The sequence below is a fragment of the Rhamphochromis longiceps genome, linkage group LG16 (assembly GCF_057381845.1).
Source record: "Rhamphochromis longiceps isolate RC_006_pf linkage group LG16, R_longiceps_female_GT1.1, whole genome shotgun sequence".
Taxonomy (NCBI): Eukaryota; Metazoa; Chordata; class Actinopteri; order Cichliformes; family Cichlidae; genus Rhamphochromis; species Rhamphochromis longiceps.
The window spans coordinates 19285884-19309792 of record NC_140572.1 but is presented as its reverse complement, the minus strand read 5'-3'; the positions used below and the strand labels follow the sequence as shown (position 1 = coordinate 19309792).

At 41.5% G+C, this 23909-nt stretch overlaps 1 protein-coding gene across 5 annotated transcripts in view; it reads left to right on the top strand.

Annotated features, from left to right (window-relative positions):
• Nucleotides 1–22606, top strand: part of sytl5 (synaptotagmin-like 5) — a 48200-nt gene extending 25594 nt beyond the window's left edge. For 2 of the 5 annotated variants that reach the window (XM_085384910.1, XM_085384911.1), the window contains exons 2-16: nucleotides 4171–4499; nucleotides 4590–4805; nucleotides 6629–6741; nucleotides 6867–6963; nucleotides 7560–7882; nucleotides 9838–9938; nucleotides 10554–10643; nucleotides 13510–13575; nucleotides 14866–15044; nucleotides 15124–15226; nucleotides 15354–15515; nucleotides 15606–15714; nucleotides 17924–18062; nucleotides 18581–18789; nucleotides 19420–22606. In XM_085384910.1, coding sequence (XP_085241036.1) covers nucleotides 4381–4499; nucleotides 4590–4805; nucleotides 6629–6741; nucleotides 6867–6963; nucleotides 7560–7882; nucleotides 9838–9938; nucleotides 10554–10643; nucleotides 13510–13575; nucleotides 14866–15044; nucleotides 15124–15226; nucleotides 15354–15515; nucleotides 15606–15714; nucleotides 17924–18062; nucleotides 18581–18789; nucleotides 19420–19562 — 2169 coding nt within the window. In that variant the 5' untranslated portion in view covers nucleotides 4171–4380 and the 3' untranslated portion in view covers nucleotides 19563–22606. The remainder of the gene's footprint in view (nucleotides 1–4170; nucleotides 4500–4589; nucleotides 4806–6628; nucleotides 6742–6866; nucleotides 6964–7559; nucleotides 7883–9837; nucleotides 9939–10553; nucleotides 10644–13509; nucleotides 13576–14865; nucleotides 15045–15123; nucleotides 15227–15353; nucleotides 15516–15605; nucleotides 15715–17923; nucleotides 18063–18580; nucleotides 18790–19419) is intronic. The other 3 variants (XM_085384914.1, XM_085384913.1, XM_085384912.1) reach the window with 3 other exon arrangements.
• The last annotated feature ends 1303 nt before the right edge of the window (nucleotides 22607–23909 follow it).

Genomic DNA, 23909 nt, shown 5'->3' with positions numbered 1-23909 from the left:
TTTAAAGGCTTTAAATTCAAACTGTACCAGTTTACACTGGATTCTGTCATACCCAGGGAACCAGTGCAAGGCTGCTGTATTGTCCTTTTTGGTAATCAGTTATTGGACTAATTGTATATGTAGGAAATGACTGACTGACTCCAATATACAGTGCATTCACATCAGACATTTCTAGATGTAAAAAAGCATGAATAACCTTTTGCAGATCAGAAGGTTTTAAAAGAGAATTTAGTCTGGATGTTGTTCTGAGCTTTAAGAAGAAGCCCACTGAATCTCACTCACAACGCTTCTTGATTCTCAGGCGTTTTCTTCAGCTTCAACTTGAGGATGAATATCTCGGCAGCTGTTATTCGTCCTTTCTCGTCTCATTGAGCCGTATCACAAGGTCACGTCTCTGCTTTAGGACCAGATACAATGAAAGACCTATGTTATTCCTGCCATCTTCAGATGTACTACATTAGCATGCTAACATCCCCAAATTAAACAATAAGCATGCTAATGCTTGTTCTTCCTTGGCTTTAAGCACAAGCTAGAAGTATGGCTGCAGAGGCTCAACCCAATCCAGGATTTCTGGGACAGATACCCATTTTTGGCAAGTAAAAGATCTCATATGGAAGCTTGTTTCCACCACTGAAAAACGAAAAAGTGGGGGTTTATCTCAAAATTGTAAAATCAGTAACTCAAAATACGTCAGAATTTTAAAGTATTCTCCCAATATCTAATTATTTACTGCGATTTTTACATTAGTAAGTTGAAATTTTGACTTATGGATAGTAAAGCTTTTTACTATTTACCATTTTTATTTAATTATTTATTTTCCCAGTGACAGAAACAAGCTTCCATACATTCTTGATATATCTGAGCCAACTTTGACTTTTCATCACTAGCTGCTTAGCTGCATTTGCTCCAAACAGCAGAGTTGTAGCATAGACACTATGTGTCAAGCTGTCCTAAACATATTTTTCTTCATCATATTCACTATAAAACTGCTGCTCTAATGTCTGCACTGATATTGTTATCAGTATCACTGACAGGTTCATATCATCCTAAAATATTTGCCAGCCCATATATGAGCAGTTTTTCTTGTTCCAAGTGAAATCACACATTAAGTTAATAGCTGATAAAAGGCAAATCTGAATTCAACTGCTTGAATCATTTAAATTCTAAGGTATCTTTTATTATTCTCTTTATCAAATCCCCAGCTGACGTCTAAAAGGTGAAGCAGTATCTCTTCACAGGTTACAATGCAGCTGGAGTTCAGCTTAAAATGCCATAATTGCTGATGTCAAGATGTGCCTTTGGCTGCAAATGAAGCTGTGATGAAGTCTGCCGGTTCATTAGTGCTAATTCATGTAAAGTGAAAGGAAGAGGGAAGAGAAGAAAGGACGAGGATGAAAGAGACAGTAATGAGTAAGGACTGAAGGAGACTGGTGTGGGCCTGGGCGGATCTCTCCAAGCCGTCAAATTTGGTTTCCCGACTTAATTCACGCAAGCACAGGCAGAATTTTGTCCTCATTCCACCCCATATACATTAGTATGTCATCTTTGTGGTTGCTTTTATTGTGCACAATATTCTTAGCAGTTTATTTGATCAGGCACTGCAGCGAGACGGAGAATATTCTCTGTGTGTTCAGATACTTTCAGACACATCAGAAGAAATCAAGGCCACTCAGGGTTTCCTTAGCACAGGAAGGATTGGCATTTTCACTCATTTACACTTTTCCTTGTGGACCTCTTATCATAATCAGGACTGCTTTAGCTCAGATGGTGCAGCTATTAGTTGTAGGGTTAGTGGTTTGTTTCCTAGCTCCTCCTCATCATCTTCCTGTCTGTCTGTAAGTCTTCAGCTTTTTTTTCCCCGGTTGTTTTTCTGATTAAAAATTCAAAAACTTCAAAGCACAGATCAAAACAACATACGAGGGAGACTAGATAAAAGAGCTAAATTATATAAAAGTGTTGGAGCAAGACACTGCTAAACTCCAACCTGCTGCTCTTTGAGGCTGCACCAACAAACACAAATGTTTTAAACGAAATAATAGTATCAGCGTGTGCAAATGCAAACCATGAAAGAGATGATGTTTGGTCATTTCAGCTTTTTGATTTGGTCTGGTTTTGGTAGGATGTTACCATGGTAATATTTACTGATGGGATTGTAGCACAGAGGGCCAATCATGTGAGAGGGTAATCACGGGCAGCAGGAGAGGAGAGGGCAGGTTGATCACACAGACTGAAATTGTTTCATATTCCTGTAGCTTTGTAGCATCAACCTTCTTTTATTTATATTTTTAAAGTTGTTGTTGTACTTTTTGAGTGCCTTAGGTGTTTTTATTTATTAATATAGTGGCTCTGCTAGAACTTTTATTGTAGGTTTAAGAGCTGCGGAGATGAATAACCGTTAGCTGCTGCAGAAGAATGCAGTGAACTGTATTGATTTTAAATACAGTTCACTGCAAATGATCGGTCCTGCCTTTTAGCAAGTTTATAACACTGCAGAGTTGGTTTGCAGACAGATTGTTTTGGTTAATGTTTGGCTTTCAGTATTGGGTATTTCAGTCTTTTGTAAAACTGATTATAGTTTAGCAATTCTGACTCTGTTTTTAGTGCTGTGGCTGGTTGTGTCCTCTGGTGATGTTCCCTTATGTTCGGTGCTGATATTGTCTGTGCTGCTGCATTTAATTAGTGTCATTTGAAGAGTAATTTGGTTTACATTTCACGAAGACGATAATCCCAGTGCTCCATCACTGGGTAGTTAGCTTCCAGCCTTTAGGATGGTTTTGTTTCTTCTTCTTTTTTCTTAATGCCTTAACAAATGGTGGTTTTGTGGCTGATGACCCACACTGACTGCTGCGACCTTTTCATGGAAGCCCTTATGTCTTGATTCACCTGTGATACAAAAAAGTGCTTATTACTGCCGGTACAAAAGCAAGCTGCCTCGTGACGGTGCTAGAGGTTAAAATAAAGTTGTGCTAATTAAAGCAATATATTCAATAACTGTTGAAACATGTCAGTAAAAAACATAAATGTGGAAGTTTATGTTTAAAATATTTAACAGTACCAACATTACAATTTATGTATGGACAAGAAAGTCACCCATCTGCACATGGACTGCACAAGGGTCCAGATCTGTTGTTGAGAAATCTCTCTCCAGTCCTGAGTGAGTGCATTGATAATTGATGAACGTGTCCCAGGTATGTTGCGCAGGACACATATCGGGACTAAATGGTGGCTGACAAAGTGTCTGGATATGCTCCTGATCCAGAGAGACCTGCACTGCTCTGTCAGCAGGGAGGGCAGCTATTGTTCTGGTGAAACAGCCGCAGGGTGGGTGCTGCTGCAAGAATAGCACAAGTACAGGTTGGAGCACCTGATCTCAGCACCTCTGTGCACTCAGATTTCCACCAAGAATAATCACATCATACATGGTGCTCTCGTGGACATGCAAGGCTGCAGCAGCACCTCAGAAACATCACCATGTGAGCTCCTTTGTGTTCAGTAGACAAATTTATCAAAGGCACTGTTGACTCAAACCAATCAACCTTATCAGAAAACTACTCACAGAGTCTATTTTTGTTTCTGTAAGATTAGATTAAATGATATCCTGAGAAATGACTTTACAGTACAACAAAGATTTGAAAGCTTATTTCACAAAATAACACTTATAACACCTGTATGTACTATAGTGTATATAATCCTGTGTGTATGATTGTTCCCATCTGCGTTATAGATATCTGCATTTCTTAGCAGACTGAGCAATACTGCCATCTCTGTGGCTGTGTCAGGTTATATAAAAGCCGTTGCCATGAAGCTAGGTGGTTTGGTTTGCAGGTGTGCAGATAATTAGTACAAGTCTTGTCGGGAATTTCACGGAAAGATAGAGCTTTGCTAATGTAAGCTCAGCAGCAGCGCTCTGAATGTCAGGCTCAGCTCCTAATTGGGAGGTTGTTAAGCTGCTGTGGAGCCGTCAAATGTCTACCAATTACTTGTGCTTCCACTTGTAATACAGAAAATCATTGTCTTATTTTAATTAATGCTTTTCAAACTGGCCTGAAGACAGGTATATTAACCAGGATCAAACAGGATTTTTTACCTCGAAGCCGTGATGATTTATAAAGTTATTATTGCCAGATGTATGTTAGTGACTTTTCTTTGTGTCTGCTTGACCTTGTCTAGGTCTCCAGGGAGTTCCAGCTTTCCCTCCCCCCAAAATAAAATCAAATAAAAGAAGAAGTTCTGGAGAGACCCTGGGAGCTTTGAATTCATACCTTTCCAGCACTAAAAGAACAAGATGAACACCGCAGGATGATGTAGTTCTTGCTGACGCCCTCCATGCAACGTATTCCCCTGGCTGACATAACTGGATAACTGGTGACCGTGGGATCAATGGAGCAATCTGGGAAGGATCTGAACCTCTCCTTTCTGCTGGAACATGAACGAGAAATGATCCTGAAGGTGCTGCAGAAAGACGAGAAGCTGAGGAAAAGAGAGGAGAAGAGGATTCGGTGAGGACTTCCACGTCACCATTTAAACTCACCGTCATCACGTTTACTTTTCTTAGTGTCCTGTGACATTCTTGTGTTTCTGTCCCGCAGGAGGCTGAAGAATGAGCTGCTGGAGGTCAAACAAAAGGGTTTCATCCGGCCACATGATTTGGGAGCCCGACAGTGCACTCGCTGCCTCAAGACTCTGGGCCTGATCTTCGACCGGGGCGATCTCTGCGAGGAGTGCCAGTCTCGAATCTGCAGCAGCTGCCGTATTGTGAACCCCAGAACACGCGAGTGGAGATGTACCTTCTGTGACAAGCTCACGTAAGTGTGACATCTGAAGGGGGACCAGAGCAGCGTTCAAGCTTTTCTTTGTACTAAAGATGATTAATTGCACCACATCTGCCTCCATTCATCTGTGAGGGTGCCCTGGGGTTTCACTGCTGTGATCTACAGGGCTTAAAAGAGAAAAAAGCACTGCTGGTCTGTGTAGATCTATCATGTTCAAAAGTTAAATGAGCTAACATGTGAGGACTAAACAGATACAACATTATGCAACATCTTTCTCTGACACTTACCTTTTCTTTCTAATCAGGATTGTCCTTAGTTTCTCTTGAACTTACCCTGCACTATTGCCACATTTAGAGTTTTTCTGGCCTCTAAAATTTGCAGGGTTTTTGTTTATTTGTTTGTTTTTAGCTGTAAAGCCTCGTTTTTCAGCTGGTTGTTTTACTGTAGTGTGATTGATCAGGTGCTGTGAGCTCTGTTTGGAACCATAAATCTTCCCATCTCTGCTCTGACAAGCCACTGTCCCTGACTGTCGCACACCTGGACAGTGAAAAAAGCCAGCAACCGTGAGCCGTCACCAGCCTTGGCTCCTGTGTAGTGATATTTTGAATCAGGGATTTTTAAACTGGTACCGTACGTACAACATTTGAAAGGTGCATTTAATGCAAATATCCCCAGTTTCTGTGTGACAAAGCGTCTCGATGCACTAGTATTCGAAACAAATGTAGTCTAATGAGCACTCGAAGGTTTCCAGTAATTCTCCCCGCCTGCTGATGGAGGGCTAAATAACAGAAACACCTCCCTGTGCAGTTCATTAGTGTCACAGCAGCTTAATAACTGTGCTTTTAAATAGGCTACGCTCTAAAACAGTTTCAGCAATAACTCAACATTATAACCCTCATGAATAAAGGTGTTATTTTTAACGCTGAACTGAATTAGCTTCGGTGTCAGATAAATAGTGTGACCGAGTGTGTTAGGATATCTTCAAACCTCGTTTCTTTGAACCTTTGGGTGCTCCTGGTGGGCGTAATTGTCCAAAGGCTTTTTAATGCCACTTTTGATTGTATCCTGACATTAAAACCTGCTTTAATCTGCTTTAGCTTTAAGCTCCAAGCTTCCAACTACCTGTGCGTGGTGGCTCCGAGCTAACTAAACATTCACATTTAAAAAAATGTTTCTGAGAAATAAAGACGCAGGTTTTCCACTGCTTAGTCTGAATAATTATGCTGAGGCCAGAAGATCATGTCTGCAAGAAGTAAAACTTTTCTCAGCTCACGCCCACACGTGTAGCGAAAAGGTTTACATGCAGAAGATCACAATCCGAACCAGGAGGAAGGAAAAATGGATTTTGCCTACGGGTGCCGGATTAATTTCAGAAGTTAGGAGGGTAAAAGGGAGAGAGAGAAGTAAATGCCCACCACTGTATTCAATAGTTTTTATGCTTTGTGCTGGATCTGTTCTCAATGGTGATTGAAAATGCAAAAAGCGTGACATAAAAGTGTCGAGCTATGATTTACAACTCGTGTTTAGTGTTAGTTAATGAGACTGAGATGCAATCGCTGGCCAGTATTGCAGAGATGTAATATTGCAACAGCAACACTTTCAGAGAAATATATTTTTCTATGTGCAAAGTATTACCAAAGCTAAAATTCAAATGTTTTTCTCATTTTTGCCTGCTTCATTTACCCGGAGTTCTTTGAGTCGCTATTGATGATTAAATTGAGAATTCAGAGACTTAGAAATAATGTGCGACATGGGAGAATAGAGCACTTTCATTCCTTCTTGTTTCCTCTGATTTTACTTTTACTACATGTGCTGTCTTGAGGTGTTGATTCCCCTTTAATGTCTTTGTACGACAGGGAGCTTAAGGTGTCGAGCGGAGAGTGGTTCCTGGAGGAGAGGTCTAAGCGCTTTGAGCGGGGGCAGTTGAGCAGTGAGGTTGTCAAACAGACGATCCTGAGCACCCCGCTGAGTGAGTCCGACTGCTTGTGTTCTTCAAACCAGAATGATTACAGTTGAAAAGACATGTTAACGGTGCAACAGAGAAGCAAATGTGCTGATTTCAATACTCACTGGCTGATGCGTTTGTTCCCGAAGGCCCAGAAGTAAAAAAGGCCGCCCCTTCAAAGCAGGAGAAACCTGAGCCTGCAGTATCCAACAGATTAACTGTACTCAATGGTGCCAGGAGAAAAGGGTAAGCAGATAACACAGAGCTTTAACAGCTGTTTAGCTTCATACAAACACATACTGACCTTAATGAATTAAACAACATGAATGTTTAATGCATGCAGGACATGCAGCACATAGACAGGATAAAATCATCAGAGAGTAAATGTTCAATGTGTTGAGTGTGCACCTCAGTGTGAAAGCATTAGAAAAGATCATATGTATGTATATGTATATATGTATGTGTGTATGTATGTGAAGGCAGCACTGAGAGGCATACAGACAGAAAGCAGAGCAAATGATAAACAATAGACGATAGAGATTTACTTTCAGCATTTCATGGAGTCGCAGTTATTTTATCACTTGATGAAATAACTAGTTTTGTCCAAGCTAACAGACCAGCACCTCCAAGTTGGCTAAAAGTTGGTTCTACTCCATTACATCTTTATTTTCTGTTTTTGCTTAAGAATACAAGCAATAAGTAAAACAAAGTTAATCTGAAATATTTTCAGCATCCAAAGCGCTTAAGAAGCAAAGCTGAAGCAGTTGCCATTTCTGGAACTGCCTTCAGTGTTAAACTCTGGATTAGATGCTGTTATTCAGCTGACCTCTGTGTTTTTTCAGGGGTGGTGCAGAGGGTATGGAGTCCATGGCATCCAAAAACCTACGTCCCCGGTCTCTGGACAGATCGTCCCATCTTGATGCTAATCGGAGGGTCAGGGTCAGCAATCGATGCACACAAACAGCAGCGCACTGGGGAAAGTTGGAAAGTTTTTACATTTGGGGTGGAAAGCGTATTTTAAAGGTTTGCGTGGTTTTGTTTGTTTGTTTGTTTGTTTGTTTTTTAATGCAGCCTGAAGGAGCAGAGAGTGACGACCCTGAGGGCGCACCTGAGAAGAAACCTTCTGGCCCGAGCATTTCTGTATCCAGGCCCTCAGTTTCATCAGGTATTTTAATTTTTGTCCCTGCACAACGAGGTGATGTGAATCCTGCCACCGTCTCACAGCTTCATAGCTCTCACACAAGCATTTTGATAATTCACAAGCTATCGAAACAAGTCACACTTTCAAGAACATCACCTTTGAGGGTTGATGCAAAAGCACTCGTCTCCACTTCAACTCAGACTGTAGCTCACAAAAGATAAAATTATTCCTTCCTTTTGGAGAAAATGTCACATCTGCACGAATTAGACTATTAACTTCTACACTCCAAAGTGCCGAACCTCTTCATCTCTTTCAGAGCACTTGCCTATGCTCCTATCTGCTGGCTCTGTAACTTTATCAAGGTTTTTTAAAATGGTTCTGATGAGGGTTTTAGTTCAAACAAAGCTGAATCTCTACTCAAAGCCAGTTGTCAGACCAAAGCAGTAAAAAAATAGTTGTTTTGGTCTTAGTATTTTTCTGTGCCTGATTATATAAGAACTATTCACAGCTTATTTTTCTTTCTGAGACTTTTTTAAGCTGCCTGAGGCTCATTTAAGGCCACAGCTCTAAACAGTGAGAAAGGCAAAAGGGTGTAGTTTGGAAAAGGCTTCACTCTCAGTTCCCAGGCCTGGCAGTTTTTCCAGCATAAAAAGAGAGAGGAAGGACGCAGAAATGAGCTCTTAAAGTTTTTTTTGTGCTGGCACTCAACAGCCGACGGGCTCCTCCAGGAAACTGACTGAAAATATAAAAACTTGATGTGAGATATGAAAAAAGACCCCTCAGCTTTCAGTTTCTACTCTCCAGAATTTAATTTAGAAACATTTCAGGAGATATTTTTGGAAGTCAAAACAAGATCTGGAGAAAAGAAGAAAACATTGAGTGAGCGGAGGGAATGCGCACTTTCTAATTAGAGAGGCTCTGCATAACCCCCTCATATGACTGCAGAGTACCTGCAGGAAGGTTTAGCTGACGCGGGGATTATGGTAAAGTGCTGAAGCACAAACAGGGTCTACACAGCAGAGATATTGGAAGGAAGCTTTACCTGCAATCTAATTAGAAAAGTCAGATGGAAATGACTAAGAGAATCCCAGAAAGTTGACGGTGCTCATCTGGACGAGTGGTAAAACGTTTCTCCTGCTGAAAACGCTGCGCACGATGAACGGAATCAACCTTCTGAGGTCTAACAAATCTGCAAGACGATTTTATGGGATAAGTTCTTTGGGAGCAAGTGGCATGGAGTTCAGATGGAGCTGTTTGGCCGCAATCCAAGGTTTCAAATGTTCAGAGAGAAAAGGGGAGAAGTAAAAGCGCCTTGCTTTAGCTGATGGATCAGGAAGATTGGATTTCCACAAATGTCACTTAACTCTGAAAGCAAATAGCATGCAGCTAAGAAGTGAAACTGAAATAAGCAGCCTTCTACAACAAGACAAGGATCCTAAATGGACCTCTGTCTCTTGCATCTTTCTGAAAAATTTTTTTCAATAAACTGTGTTTTTTAGACCTATTTTAGGAACATGAATTAATTTCACTCCAACCAGTCGCAGCAGATGGCCCCGCCCCTCCCTGAGCCTGGTTCTGCTGGAGGTTTCTTCCTGTTAAAAGGGAGTTTTTCCTTCCCACTGTCTTTAAAGTGCTTGCTCATAGGGGATCACATGATTGTTGGGTTTTTCCTCTGTATGTGTAATTATAAGCGCCTTGAGATGACTGCTGTTGTGATTTGGCGCTAGATAAATAAAACTGAATTGAACTGAATTGAATTTAAAGCAACAAATAGTTGGAAAAGAAATCCTACATCATAACAAGAAGATTTATCTGCTGCAGACGGCACGATTGAGCAAATAGGAAGTTAATAAGTTTCCAAATCTGACCAGAAGTCCGCTGCTGTCTGCCTATATTTCTCAGTGTTTACGTTACAGCACTGCACCTTCAGAACAGTTTTCCTTATTTCTCTTGCCTTCTTCCCTCTCTTCCTTCATCAGATCACAGTCGATCAGAGTGTGACCTGTTATCTCCCGGCTCTGAACCCAGTGACAGTGCCCTCTCTGTCAAAAGCCGCTCAGTCCCCGGCCTCAACGAAACGGTAAGCGCCATCATCCCACCCCCACTCCTCCTTCACACTCATCACACATTTGATTTTTCAAACAAACTCATAAATCTCTGAGTGGGAAATTGCCGCACCTAGATTTTTTTTTTCCCTCTGTTGCGCATTTATACATGATGTGGTTACACACTACAGTAAGCTCGGGATCCGTGGGCCGATGAACTCGACACGATGCGTCAGATGTGGGACTGAATGTTAATTTCACTTCAGAGCTCACTTCAAAGAGCATGACAGGCATCTAAACAGATGTAGGCCAAAAGCAGGTGGAGGATGTGATGGTCAGTGTCGGGCTGCTTTGTTTGTTTTTCAGCGAGCAGCAAACAGAAAAACTCTCAAATGTTTTTTTTTTCTTTACCTACTCATCCATTCATGCACTGTTCATTGTAAAAACAACCACAGTGTGGTTTTGCTCGTGAAAATTTTATTACCGCTCTCTGTCCGGTCCTGTCTGATTAAATTTATGGAAGCTGCCTGCATCCACCCACACAGCTGCCGCATGGAAAACTGCACAGAGCACAAAGACGCTCTGGCCGGCTTCTCGCGTGCCATCTCCCGTGTCATCTCCCTTCTGACTGAATCCGCTGTCATCCACAGGAGTTTTCTGACGACGACGAGGACATCGATGCCCTGATGTCAGCCCACAGCAAGATTACGAGCAGACGCCTCAGCAACGCCGTGTCAACGGTAACACCCGTGCTAGATCACTCACAAAATCAAATAGTAATAGGAGTTCCCATGTGGTCAAACAGGTACACGATTATGCTCCGTATGCACACATACCGTGCGCTCACCGCCAGATGTGTGACTCAGATGTGTGCGTTCTAGTGTTGACTGTGCAAACACAGACTCAGCTGTGTCACGAACACCTCCTGTAATAGGAAAGCTTAACCCTGTTTCCGTAAACTAAGTAGTCGTATGGAGGGAAGGGTCACTGCTTTGAGGCGTGCAAGTGTGTTTATGTAGGTTAATGATGTGCGCTTTGCGGGAAATATGTCATCCATATGTAAATACTGAAAAGTGGAGATGTGTGTTTATATGAAAAGCTAAGATTTGAAGCTGCACCCATCTATATTTCAAACTAACAATGGAAGTAATGTGAGGCCTCTAATGAACTCTGAGGAATGATCTCAATCTGCAGTCCTGCAGAAGCATTTCGAGATGATCGTTTTGTGGAAGTGGAACGGCGCTCATAACACGACATTAGCATAAAAATGGCTCCCCTGTGAGTTCTGAGGCATGATGACTGATTGTTTAATCATGTGTAGTTTATCAAAGTTCCAATAAAGAGACTAAGGTGTCAGATTTTTTGCATTTTCTCACTCGTCATGTCCGCCACGTTGTCCATTTCAAGCCCAAACAAGATACACTATAATCACCAAAAGCGGAAAGGGAAACTAAAAGACGCGCAGCCTCTGCTGTCCTCTAGATACGAGCTGCAGCTGTTTTTCTTTTTTTCAAGCTTTATTGAAAACAAGACAGCCATATCTCACTCTGTCTATTTACACTGCAGTTGATCCATAGCACCTATCTCACAGGTGTGGGATGACACCAGCCTATACGTCGTCTGTCATCTGTCAGCAAGAATATGACATCATAATTACCTGATGTAGCCCAGCAACCGTTTTATCAGACTACTACTGTGTAGTCTGATAAAACGGAGTTATTATATTTTGTTTTCTTTAATTCGTTTTCAAATTTCTCTTTACCTTTTAGTTTTTCTTTCAGTTTCGTTTTTACTGTTTGAAGATGTTTCGTTTTAGTTCAGTTTTTATTGGTTTTAGTCTTTTGAAATAAAATGTCACGAGTACAATTTAGGAAAATCACTTCAGGTATTACAATAAAAACAACTATTTAAAAGCAGTTGACGGTCAGTCTCATAGACATCCAGAGTCTCAACAATCACGTGCATCAGAGCGTCATCATGTAAATTGTAATAAAGTTTTTGCCACTCTAACGAATCTACAAACAAAGAATATTACCTTTAAATTATATTTTCATTTTCCCAATTTAAACTTTTTGTTTTGTTTTGTTTTGTTTTTTCAGTTAACCGAAATGTTTTTTCACATCCAGTTTTAGTTTTTAGTTTAAAATAACTTTGGTCTGAATCTGTTTTTCGTCCACCTGTTTTCAACCAAAAGCCTTTGAACTGAAGAAGAGAGAGTGGGCTCTTAGAGAGGGCTGAGGCCTGGAGCTAATGTTACGTTTTTCAGACAGAGGCCGGACCGACTGGCTGCTAACAGGCAGACTGAGACAAAGAAGCATCTCTTTTCTCCAGATCATGCAGATCTGCTGTAGTCAAGCCCCAGAATACAAATACAGAGTTAAGTTTCATTTAATATCAAAGCGATAGTGTTTTTTTTACTTAATTGCTCATACATTTACTTGATTCAGATATGCATATTAACTTCTTCAGGGGAATCAGTCACAGCCAGCTCTAAACTACTTTGGCAGAAAAGCAGTTATTAAAATGTCGAGATAACAATCTTATTCATGACTCACTGCGCTCTGCTCGTCTCCTTTGTGAGCGTGTTTAGTTTGAGAGCTGGGTAGGTAAATGGATGATATGGCCAGCCTGTTTGACAGTCGATCTTTCTGTTACAGTAGCAGTCACTGAGCTGCTGTTGGCAGTATGAATGGAAGTAGAAGGTGGTGATGAGATGTGATGCAGATAGTTCGCTGTCACTGACTCGAGCTCTAATATACTCTGCCCACTGCTGTGATTCACTGCACAGAGGGCTTTTGTGGATAATGAAGGCACAATGAGCTACTATTAGAGGCATTTAATGGTTCCCATGATCTATGACATGTTTTTTTTCCTTTTTTTCGGTTTTAACGAAACCTTTTTATTTTCTGGTGAGGTAGGGGGTAAAGGCGATGTGTATAAATATCATAAATATCAACTAAACTATACGTTTATTAGACTTTTAAGGAAATAGTAGTGTTTTTTTTCATGACTGTAGCAAACTAAAAAGCTAGCCAAGTGCGTACATGTGTATGACACAGATACCCGCTGATCAGTGCTGAGGGACATTAGAGTAAAATACTGTTATTGCACTCATTAGAACTGAAATACAGGGGTTTTTTGTATTGTCATTATTTTCACTCTAATGGTTGATATTCACTCATCTGCCACTTTATTAGGTACACTGTGCTAGTCTTTTGACTTCAGAGCTGCTTTGATTCAACAAGGTGCTGGAAACATCCTCAGAGAGTATGGTCCATGCTGACATGATAGCATCACACAGCTTCTACAGATTTGTCTGCTGCACATCCAACTAAAACGAAGCCAAACTAATATGAGCAGTGCTAATGAGCAGTTATTGAAAAGTTAAATATTTAAATCTGCAACGATTTTTAAAAAGATGGTTAATAGTTTAAAGGGTTATGTCCCATTTCTTTCTCGTAGCAGCTGTCTATCCGTTGCATATTTTCAGATTTCACAGCTGGACGAGTTGGTAAATCTGTGATTTCTAACACATCAGAGAGCTCAGTACTCACTCTTTCCTCTTCTATCTTTCTTCATATATGTTTCTGCCTCTTTTATAAATAGTCTTCCACTCCTGGATCAGAAAGAAGGTGGGGGTACCTCAATGTCCCCGACTCAGATGCTGAGACTGTAAGCCTCTCCTTTGGTAGTTGTGCATGCTTTTATTGCACATTCACACAGTAAAGGTGCCGTAGCAAAGCACCAGAACCTAAATATTACATGCAGGTTTCAATAATATATAGAGAATTTTCATGAATATACCATAAGATGATATTCTGAGTGTAACTGCATGCTCACTGCATGGTTTTGCTCGTACTTTTCCTTTTTTCTGTTGGTGCTTTAATTTGGTGCCCCTTGCATTTAACAAAGCCATTTGTCATGCTGACTTCCTGCAGGAAATAAATGAGTAAGACTTTACAGTAGAGGTGGGGTGAGAGAGCCAACGTGGCTCAATTCTGGCTTCTGGAGTCTTTTGCTCCCTGGATAGCAATATTATTATCAGTGGATTATGCCAGTTTTATCCTGTCTGGAGCTACAGCAGTCATGCTTTTAAAGACATGTTCCAGACATAATTACCTGCTGTGATTGCAAATTTTTTTTTTCCTCAGAGAAATAGGTTTGGCAAGAGTTCAGTGTGAGGGGGAAAATTGTGATGGTGAATGTGGCATAAAAATGTTACTGTTTAATTTGATGGGCAAACAGTGAAAATTCAGGAGGAGCAGCCACCCAAGTCAGAATTTTACCGCTTTTTAACTTTAAAAAAAAAAAGTTCACTTTTATTATATTACATGTTTGCTAATGTGGCTTTTATTTGATGGAGCAGACCTAATTTCTATGACAGTTATAACCCTGTGGATCTGACTATTTAAGCTGACGACCAACAGCAACAAGTGTTCTTCAAGCAAAGTCACATCTCTCTACACTCTCAGTTGACACAGTTTGCTGCATTCACAGGTCTGATGTGACTGTGGACTCGACATCTTTAATGTTCAGTCTCTGAAATTTCCAAAAATGGCAACAAATGCCGGTTAAACTTCTAAAAGATTGGCCAAGTGACAAATTCTACAAAGTCTACACGCTGCTACATGTCACGCATCCTTACATATGTCTTGACATTTCCAGACAGAATATAAATGCTTTTTCTCATTTATACCCCCTGAAAGCTTCACGTTTTGCACTTCCCTCAAACTTCCAGTGACAGCAATGATTGACGTGAGCCTCAGTCTGAACATTGTGCAGACTGAGGCTCAGTCTCAGTCTGAACATTGTGCAGATTTTCCTCCTCTTTTGTTCATCGTGTTTTGTTTCCACTGTATTTCATCACTTCTCTTGCGTCACATGCTCCCCTGTCTCCCTTCTCCCCTCCTTTATCGTCGCCGTCTCATATCTACGCCTTTATCTCTCACCTTGGCCTCGTAGAGCAGTATAAACAGCACGATGAGCATGTACAGCGAGACCGGTGACTATGGCAACGCAAAGGTGAGCGGCGAGATCCTGCTCAATGTCAGCTACAGCTACAAGACCGGCGCTCTCAGTGTCCTTGTGAAAGAATGTCACAACCTGGCAGTAGGAGATGAGAGGAGGCAGCGCACAGATGCGTAAGAGAGCACGCACGCACACACACACACAATGGCGTAAGAGGACTCCGTTATAACCTGCTGTGTGTTCTTGTGGCAGGTATGTGAAGACTTACCTGTTGCCAGATAAGTCCCGACAGAGCAAGAGGAAGACGAGCATCAAGGCCAACACCATTAACCCTGTTTTCAACGAGACTCTGCGGGTGTGTGAGAGGAAAACTCAATGAGAGCTAGAGAGCAATGAATTAATACGTTACATCATAAAACGACATTCAGTTGATCTTCTCTTGTGGGATTTTTTTTTTTTTTTTTGAACTTCCTCTCTCTCAGTATGTGATCAGCCACTCGCAGCTGGAGACACGAACCCTGCAGGTGTCCATATGGCACCACGACCGGTTTGGACGCAACAGCTTCCTGGGAGAAGTGGAGCTGGCCTTTGACGCCTGGAAATTCGATTGCCACATAGAGGAGTGGTACACACTGCAGCCCAAGGTGGCAGCCTGAATCAGCACATATAGTGTTTTTCAGCTACCTCGTATAAATATGAGCATCTGGTTTATTAGTGTGTGTGTGTGTGTGTAGGTGGAGGGCAGTATAGACGCAATGCTCCAGTATAAAGGAGAACTAACTGTTGTGTTGAAGTACATCCCTGAAGGAAAGAACGTCACACCGACTGCGGACCAAGTACAAGGTATGTTCATGGCTGTCATCACCATTAAACTTTACAGTATGATATACTGTATATAATAAGATTTCTTGACATCTGGAGTACATTGCTGCAGATGTTCTGTCAGTCTGTGTTGGCAAGTGTGCTGTTCTATGCAGCAGTCTGCTGAGAACGCAGCATCAGAAACAAGGATGCAAGGAGACTGGACAAACTAGTGAAGAAAGCTAGCTCTGTAATCGGAGCCAGACTGGACATGCTGGGGGAGGTGGTGGAAAGATGCACACGAAAGACGTTAAAAGCCATCCTAAATAACTTTGATCTCCTCCTTTACAACACCTTTATGAAACCAAAAACCATCAGTACTGGAAGACTCTGCTCTCTCTGTTGTAAAACAGCAAGATATAGAAAATCATTCGCACCCACAGCCATCAGGGTTTCAGTTCTCATACAAACCGCAGATGAGCTGTCAGACATTTGAATTTCCCTCGGGGATCAACAGAGTTATTCTTCTTCTTCTTCTTTGCTCCTTATTAGTGACATTTTAAACCACAAAATCAAAAACATGTTTGTTATATTTAAAACTTTGAAGTTCTGAGGGTCTGAATAATGTTTGACTGCACAACATGAGTTTGTGATAATGAGTGACCTACCAGTGAGTTGTTGATTTGCTAATGAGGATAAATATATATTTGCCCAACCCTCTTGGATCTAAATAAAATCCTTCTTATCCCCGTCTGACCTGAAAACATTGTTTTTCGCTACTTTCAGACGTTCCCTGGTTTTTATCCCCAATTACTGCAGCGCGACTGCTCGACTGCTGCCCAAATGATTAGAAAACAGAAACTGACCTCCTGTTTGTGACTAGTGAAAAATATTCCTAGACATCTATAAAGCACTGCATGGTTTTGTAGAGCAAGTGGTGTTGTTAAGGTTGGTGCAAGCAGAGGATTGTCACAGGGGTCAGGGCTGAAGGAAATTCTTTGATATTTTTTTTTCTATATGACCCTTTTTAATCATACAGACGTGTACAGACACACGCCCCCACACACACACGCACACACACACTCTCCAAAACTAATACTTGTCTTAACCAGATGCATGTATGGATCAGGTCTGGTAAATCTGAGAAGGAAGGAATGCAGTGGGCTAAATCACAGCTCTAAACTAGGGGCTGAAGTCCAATGTGCACAATAGCTGCTATAGCTGAGACTTTTTGGGGGGGATTAGTGTGTTCTTTTCTTGTGAAAATCCTGATAAGATGACCACCTGACCACCAGATTTTATCACTACAGTACACAACATCTGTTTGCTTGCAACCAGGTACATCTTAGGCTCCTGAAGGTACTCATCTATATCGTGGATAAAGAGGCCCATTTGTAATTTATGCTCCTGTAATGTCTTATAAAAGCATTGTATCATTTTAATTTCACAACATCTAATTGATTTCAAATGCAAAACTTTAATTATGCAAGCTATTTTGTGTTGAGATTGCATTGCCTAGCAACCACCTAACACCTGACAAAAATTACAAACCAAACAATACTGCATCATGAGCATGCAGTAGTTATTTAAAATGCGAAAAATGCAAATGTCCAAAATATTGAACAGAAATGGAAAAACTACGTTTGTGTTCTTACACCAAAAATATCCACTATGCTGTCTGCAACAGATGATGCTTGTGTGGATTTCATCACACTAAGTAACATAAAAACTGGTTAACATAGGTCTTCATTTTAAAGGTGGGTTTAAATTGAGGCTTCCATCATCTTTCACTGACCACATCTCAGAAGAGATACGAAACACTTCCTTTGTGAAACTTTTGCTCTTTGCTGGCTTATATTTATAATAATAAAGCATGTAACTATGGTAACTGACGTGGTCATGTGTGACATGTGGCTGCATGGTTTTCATTGCTGTGGTTTGCATGAATTAAATTTGTATCCTGAAATTCCTGAATAAATAAAACATGAAGGGCCATATGCTTTACAAGCATGAGTCACTACTTTGTAGCTAGTAGGGATAGATATTATTGAACTTAATGCCTTTATTGATTCTGCAAAAAGGTGCAATTTATTTATTGATTTTTTTTGTGTAAGTCAGTGTGCACAGGTCATTGATATCTCTTTCTTACTGTTATGACTGATTTTATTTAATTTTGTATCTAATGTTACATATACATTATAAACTTTCGCTTGCACATGGATTCATTTGTCTGCTTTTCCTACCAACGCAGTGAAAAAGAGTTTTCTGAAGGGCAAAAAGACGAGCCCTTTAACTCTGCCTGAAGGGGGCATGGTTGAGCTGCTGGTCAAAGGAGCCAAAAATCTCACTGCTGTCAAGTCTGGAGGCTACTCGGATCCTTTTGTGAAAGGGTGAGACACTGGTTTATGAATTTGAATGAGGTAATGAGGTTTTACGTCAGAGTAGGCACAGCTTTTATGAAGCACACATATAACTTACAAATGTAAATGATCTAAATGATATTTGACGTCTCATTTCAGAAAATGTAATCTATTTTGGCATTTACAGTGTGTTATTCTTCAGTTTAAAATCTGGCACTAGTTGTAAATCCAAATCATGAAGTTACATGGACACAGTTTAAGACAACAGGACTAATTTTTCTGCCTCTGTAGTCACTTTTTTACTACTTCTGAAGCTGTTTCATCTCTTTGGGTCAGTCTTGCATCTCTTGGAGCATCTCATGTCTTTTTTTTTTGTCGTCCTCTGATTTCTTTTCAGTGACCGAATTTTATTTATTTATTTATTTATACCATTTTCCCCTACCAGTATATTGATGCAGTATGGAAAATGAATGATAGTGGACTAAATTGTGATTTCTTAAAAAACACAGCTTGAGTATATGCTAAGTAACTTCTATCCTTTTTCTTAGATACCTCCTCCCTGATAGCAACAAGTCAACCAAGCACAAGACCGTGGTGGAGCGACACACCGTGAACCCACAGTGGAACCACACCTTCACCTACTGCGGCCTGCAGCCGGGAGACCTCAACAACGTCTGCCTGGAGCTGACTGTGTGGGACAAAGAAACTGTGTCCAGCAACGTCTTCCTGGGAGGGGTGAGGCTGGGAGCTGGCACAGGTAAGACTGTGTGGCAGGAAAACAAAATAATCTGGTTAGCCAGTGTTATGAGAGAAGGAATTTCCATGTATTTTTTCTGTTACAGTCAAAATGTTGCAGAAAATGTTTTATTATTTTTTAAACAACTCATATGTTGTATATCTGCTTGAATGGATGCTTTTATTTATCACATTAATTAAAATTTTCCTGTGAGCCAAAGTCAGACGTATTTATATTTATTCATAATTTTGCTACAGTCCTGTCACATCCACAGTGTAACAGACATTTTCCCACTTCAGCCTACATTTTAGATTTCCCACACTTATAAATATACTTTTTTGTTTTTCGGACTATGTCCGAGATTAGAGTCACAGGCATTATTTCGACATATACTGACATCACTATTTTAAACTCTGCTCGAATTAAATGTAAACATCCATATGTCTGTACAAAAATAAGGACAGGTATTATTGGTGTATGAGGAAAAGAAAACTGCCTCATGCAAACCTTACTCTAGTAGTTCTCTTCAAGCACATGCACGGTTTGCACATTAAGCAAAAATCATAAAGCATATGGAAATCCTATTAACTGTGGGCTGTCTAGTTCTAACAAAGTAAAACAAATGTGTGTGTTTCTCTCTGCTCCCATCAGGGGAAAGCTATGGGAAGGAGGTCGACTGGATGGACTCGTATGGGGAGGAAAAGCGGCTGTGGCAACGAATGATTGAAAATCCTGAAGTCCCTCATGAGTGCACTCTGATGCTGCGATCCAGCATGTGCAAGCACAATACATGAACCCAAACGAAGCACAGCTAGAGAAAAGACTGAGACTGGAAGGGAGAAGGGAAAGAAGTCGTCTGAAGGTGTGAGGAGGAGCTAGAAAAGCGGAGCGGTCAAGGGGTAAAAAAAGAAGGCAGTGAAGGGGTCAGGACTCAGAATAGGAACAAAGCCCATGCCTCTCCCTGCTTCTTTTCTCTTCAGATCCCTTCTCCCATCCACAGGAGCCAGTCATGCCTTACAAATTCATTCACATGTGCCCCTCAGCCCTCAAAAGCATCTAGTCTTGACCAAACACTGCTGTTTATGGAAAACCAAGTGCTGTATTTAACATACTGTACCTTCTGAATAAGCACAGGGTGACTCCCAATATGTCCGCCTGTGTCTCTGTGAGTCATTTCTGCATGTAGCGGCTGGAGACCATTCACAAGGCATTAGACGAGGCACCGATCAGTTATAAATAAATGTGAACACTCCCCTTATAAACAGCAAAGCTGAATCCTGTTTTGAAGCACATGGGATGTTGAGTTCATCCCCTCAAACAGCTGCGTACAGGTGTAGAAAGTGACTCACTCTTACTACTGTGCTGCTCAAGTACTCAAGAAGTACTTTCACTTGAATTTACTTCTTCATAGGCTTTCTTTTAGATTAAAGAAAAGATTAGCAACAGAACACTTGGAGAGATTTAAATTACATATGCATACATATAATTTAATAAAATGAGAAATAAAATGAAATTTACTTAGTTGACATTGAAATAGAAGAGCAGGAAAAAAGTCACTTTTGAGAAGCTGGGTGTAGCTGGGTAATTTTTCCATGGATAGTATAGCAATAGAAGGATGTTGTGAATCCTGTACGTTCATTGTCCCCATAGGATGTACCCTCAGGATGATAATGATTCCCTAATATTCCCTTGGGCTTTGCCTGCTGGAGGAAGGTTTCACTTATCCTGTAAAGTGGTTATATCAGTGTTCAAAACTGCTGTGCTGGTGAATCATGAATAGTTCCTGGTTGGCGCATCCTAGTGAACCCAACTTTCTCAATCAGCCGCTCAAGGGTCGCATTTGAATTTTGAATACAATATCTTCAACCTATAAATTGTGTGAACAAAATGTTATGGCATTCATAACCCTCTTAGAATTCTCTTTTAATAACTCTTGCAATCTGAACATTTGTTTAGTGCCCCCATCTGGTCAGAACAAAGTGCTAATTTGCAAATGTTAGCATGCTAACACAGTAAAGCTAAACATCACACTATCGGTATGCTAACTGTAGCGTTTAGGTTTGCTGCTTGCATGGCTGTTGTCCTTTTAAAGTGCATCTGCACGGGAAGCGGTTTGCAGTAAAATGCTACAGCAAGTCAATGACATTTGGCAACTTTAAGCTACCATGGGTGGAGGAGGGGGAAAACACTGCCACAAAGTTGATGGGTACTGAGACAAGCTTTCCTCAACTTCAAGGCAAGTGGCTTAAGCAAGTACTAAGTAAATTAGAGGGTTAACTAGTAACCACATATAACCCTAACCCTTACCCTGGAATTTATGCGTCGTTTACCAAAACGATGGGTCAAGCAAATCGCTCCCTGTGTGTATGCAGCTTTATGCTAGGTTCAGACGACACTATGGCCTTTGAGATTACGCCGTTATAGACTGAAATTATTTGACCAGTAATAGAGGTAATTTGTGCACATTGCTTGAGTTGTCCGTCATATTGAATGTCATGCAACCACCGATCATGAGTAAAATCTGTATTCCCCAACTGGTTTGCAAGTGGTTGCTGGATGTTGCTGGGTAAAGTCTCAAAGAGGCTGCTGCACCAAAAACCTTGCAATTGCCTTGGCTGTTAGCAGGGTGTCAAGTTTGGCTGTAATTTGTGTGAAAGATGCCTTCTTGCCTAGAAACACTCATTAACAACTAGCGAAGTGCTAAATAAACTTTAGAAAATGCAAGGCAAATGGAAAACCCAGAACCTTCACCTTCAAAGTAAAAGTCAAAGGTGCAACTGTTGTGGTTATTATCGCACTTTTCACAATGGCGCTATCACTCAGTGAGTAGCTGGCGCGTCTCTGACAATAACTACAACCTGAACAGTCTGTTAGCAACCAAGGCAACAAACACAAATACATGTTCTTAAACAGGTCAAGGATTTTTGCTGGTAAGTGCCATCAGTCTCTATGGCTGTGTGACTCGGGCCTTATTCACTTGACCCTACATTGTCGCACGAACAAAACAGCAGATGTAACATGATTTGGAAAATGTCACTAGCCAGTAGTTTGCATTCTTTCATGACCTGTGTGATGCGCACAATGCTTGTCTTCTACCCCAACCCCTGACACCTTTCTGCTGTTTTGTAGTCCAAACCTGACGTAGTCCTATTCTTTGAGGGGGAAAAAGAAAGTTGCTTTGTTTTGTTTTTGTTTTGTTTTGATTGACTAAATAATTACAGATTACCCAGCTTAGACTAGCTTTGATGTAAATTGCTTAACACTGTATCAGTGTGATAATAGAAAATGCATGGTATTAGAGAAAAAGAAAAGATTATATAAAGCACTGACATTGTCACTTTACTCCTAGAAAACAGTTATTTGAAGTGCGTTCCCAGCAACCCCTGAGAAGGAGGCTGTTTGCTAAGAGTGAGTCAGCACTGAGGCGAGCGCCTCCATCTCAGTAATGAGCCGGTGACAGTCGGTGACCTTGCCCCTGTCGCCCGGAGCTCTGTGGTCCACCGTCATGCGTTGAAACGCACAGTTAACAAAAACTCATCTCAAGATAAACTCCGTAGAGCAATTCTTTATGTGGAATGCCAATTTTGTCTGCTTGTCCTCTGAAAACGTCCACTCTCAGCTCCCAGTTTGACACCCAGTTATAGTAATAATACATGTGTTAACTGTCCAGCATACATGACAAGTCGTGCAATACCCAATTACTGAGAAAACTCTTGATGTACAGCATGTACTCTCTGTTGTCTGGTTTCCATGCATCAGATTCACTGTTTGAAAGCCTATTTCATCCCAAATGTGTTACGAGAATATTTTGAATTAAACACTCTTTCCATACACTGTACCCATTTTAGTCTTGATTTTACTTTGGCTCAGTCTTAAAAACGTGTTCATTTATACGTTCAGTCATTGTTTGACTCATTTTACCGCAGATTCCTGCATCAGTGCAGTGTGCCATGAAGGCACTCGGCTTGTGGCACTGCTTACGTGTTTCCTGAGATCTGGTTCAGGTGAGTTTGGTCAATCAAGTGCAATGACAATATGGTCAGCAAACCATTTGGTGGCAGTTTAGGCACTGTGGGATGATAAGACCTGTTTGAAAGGGAAATCAGCATCTACGTACAGCTGGAAACATGAAGTGCTTTCCAATCTCCTTTTTGATGGCTGCATCGATTTTCATCCACTTTGTTTTATCACGTTCAACCAACACCAGCAGATGACCTGGAAACTTCACACTGGACTTTATAAACACTTTATAAACACTTGTTTTCAGAATGCTTCTGTACGTGCAGCTATCAAACAACATATCCAATAAAGAGCTCAACATCGTAACAGGTTTAATTCTGTGGCCTTAAGGTCACCTAGAAAGTGGAAAAATATCCCCATAGCTGGGTCTGGGTGCAGTTTCCCCCTCCAGGGGCAAGGGTACCTAGACCCGGGGCTTAGAGTACGCTTGGGGAGTGTGATTGTGTGTACAGTGTCTATTTATGTCTGTCTCCACGTTGGGTGATTGCTGAGTAATTGCATATGAGAGCATGAGGGTGGGAATGGATGTTTGTATCTGTGTGTGCCTGTTTGTTTGTGTCTTTATGTCAGGTTGGGTATCAGACGCCACCTCTCTGGGGACATCTCAGGCCCTCCAAGGTATGGAGGCCTATCTCCCCTCACCACTCCCCCTGCCAGTGGCCGACGCCCGCAGACATCGGGCGGTTCTTTGTGTCCGGGGATGGGCGTCCAGGTACGCACCGGCTCACTCCTTGTGGCTGCTTGTCGGAGCCTGGAGCCTGGGGCTCGCTCGGACCTCTTCGGGGGTGGGGTGCCCTCAGCCTGGGGCTTGGTCACTCTGGCACAGCTGGCTGCCGGCGGAGCTCACGAGCACGTCACTGCAACCCCCCCTGGCTTCTGCTTCGTGACTGGTGAGTGACCCCTCATTTGGGGCTCTCCTCAGCTCTTTCCGGGATAGTAGAACGGTTGCCCCTCCGTTGGTCTTCCTTGGTCTCGTGTGCTCTGAGGGCCTCTGGATGTCTGGAGCCTGGATCTCCTCCATACCTGCTTCATGCCCAGGAGGACGGGGCTATGGCTCCCCACACCCTCTAGCAGATCATTACATGAAGGAACCTTTTAAATACAAGCGCGCTCACAGGTGT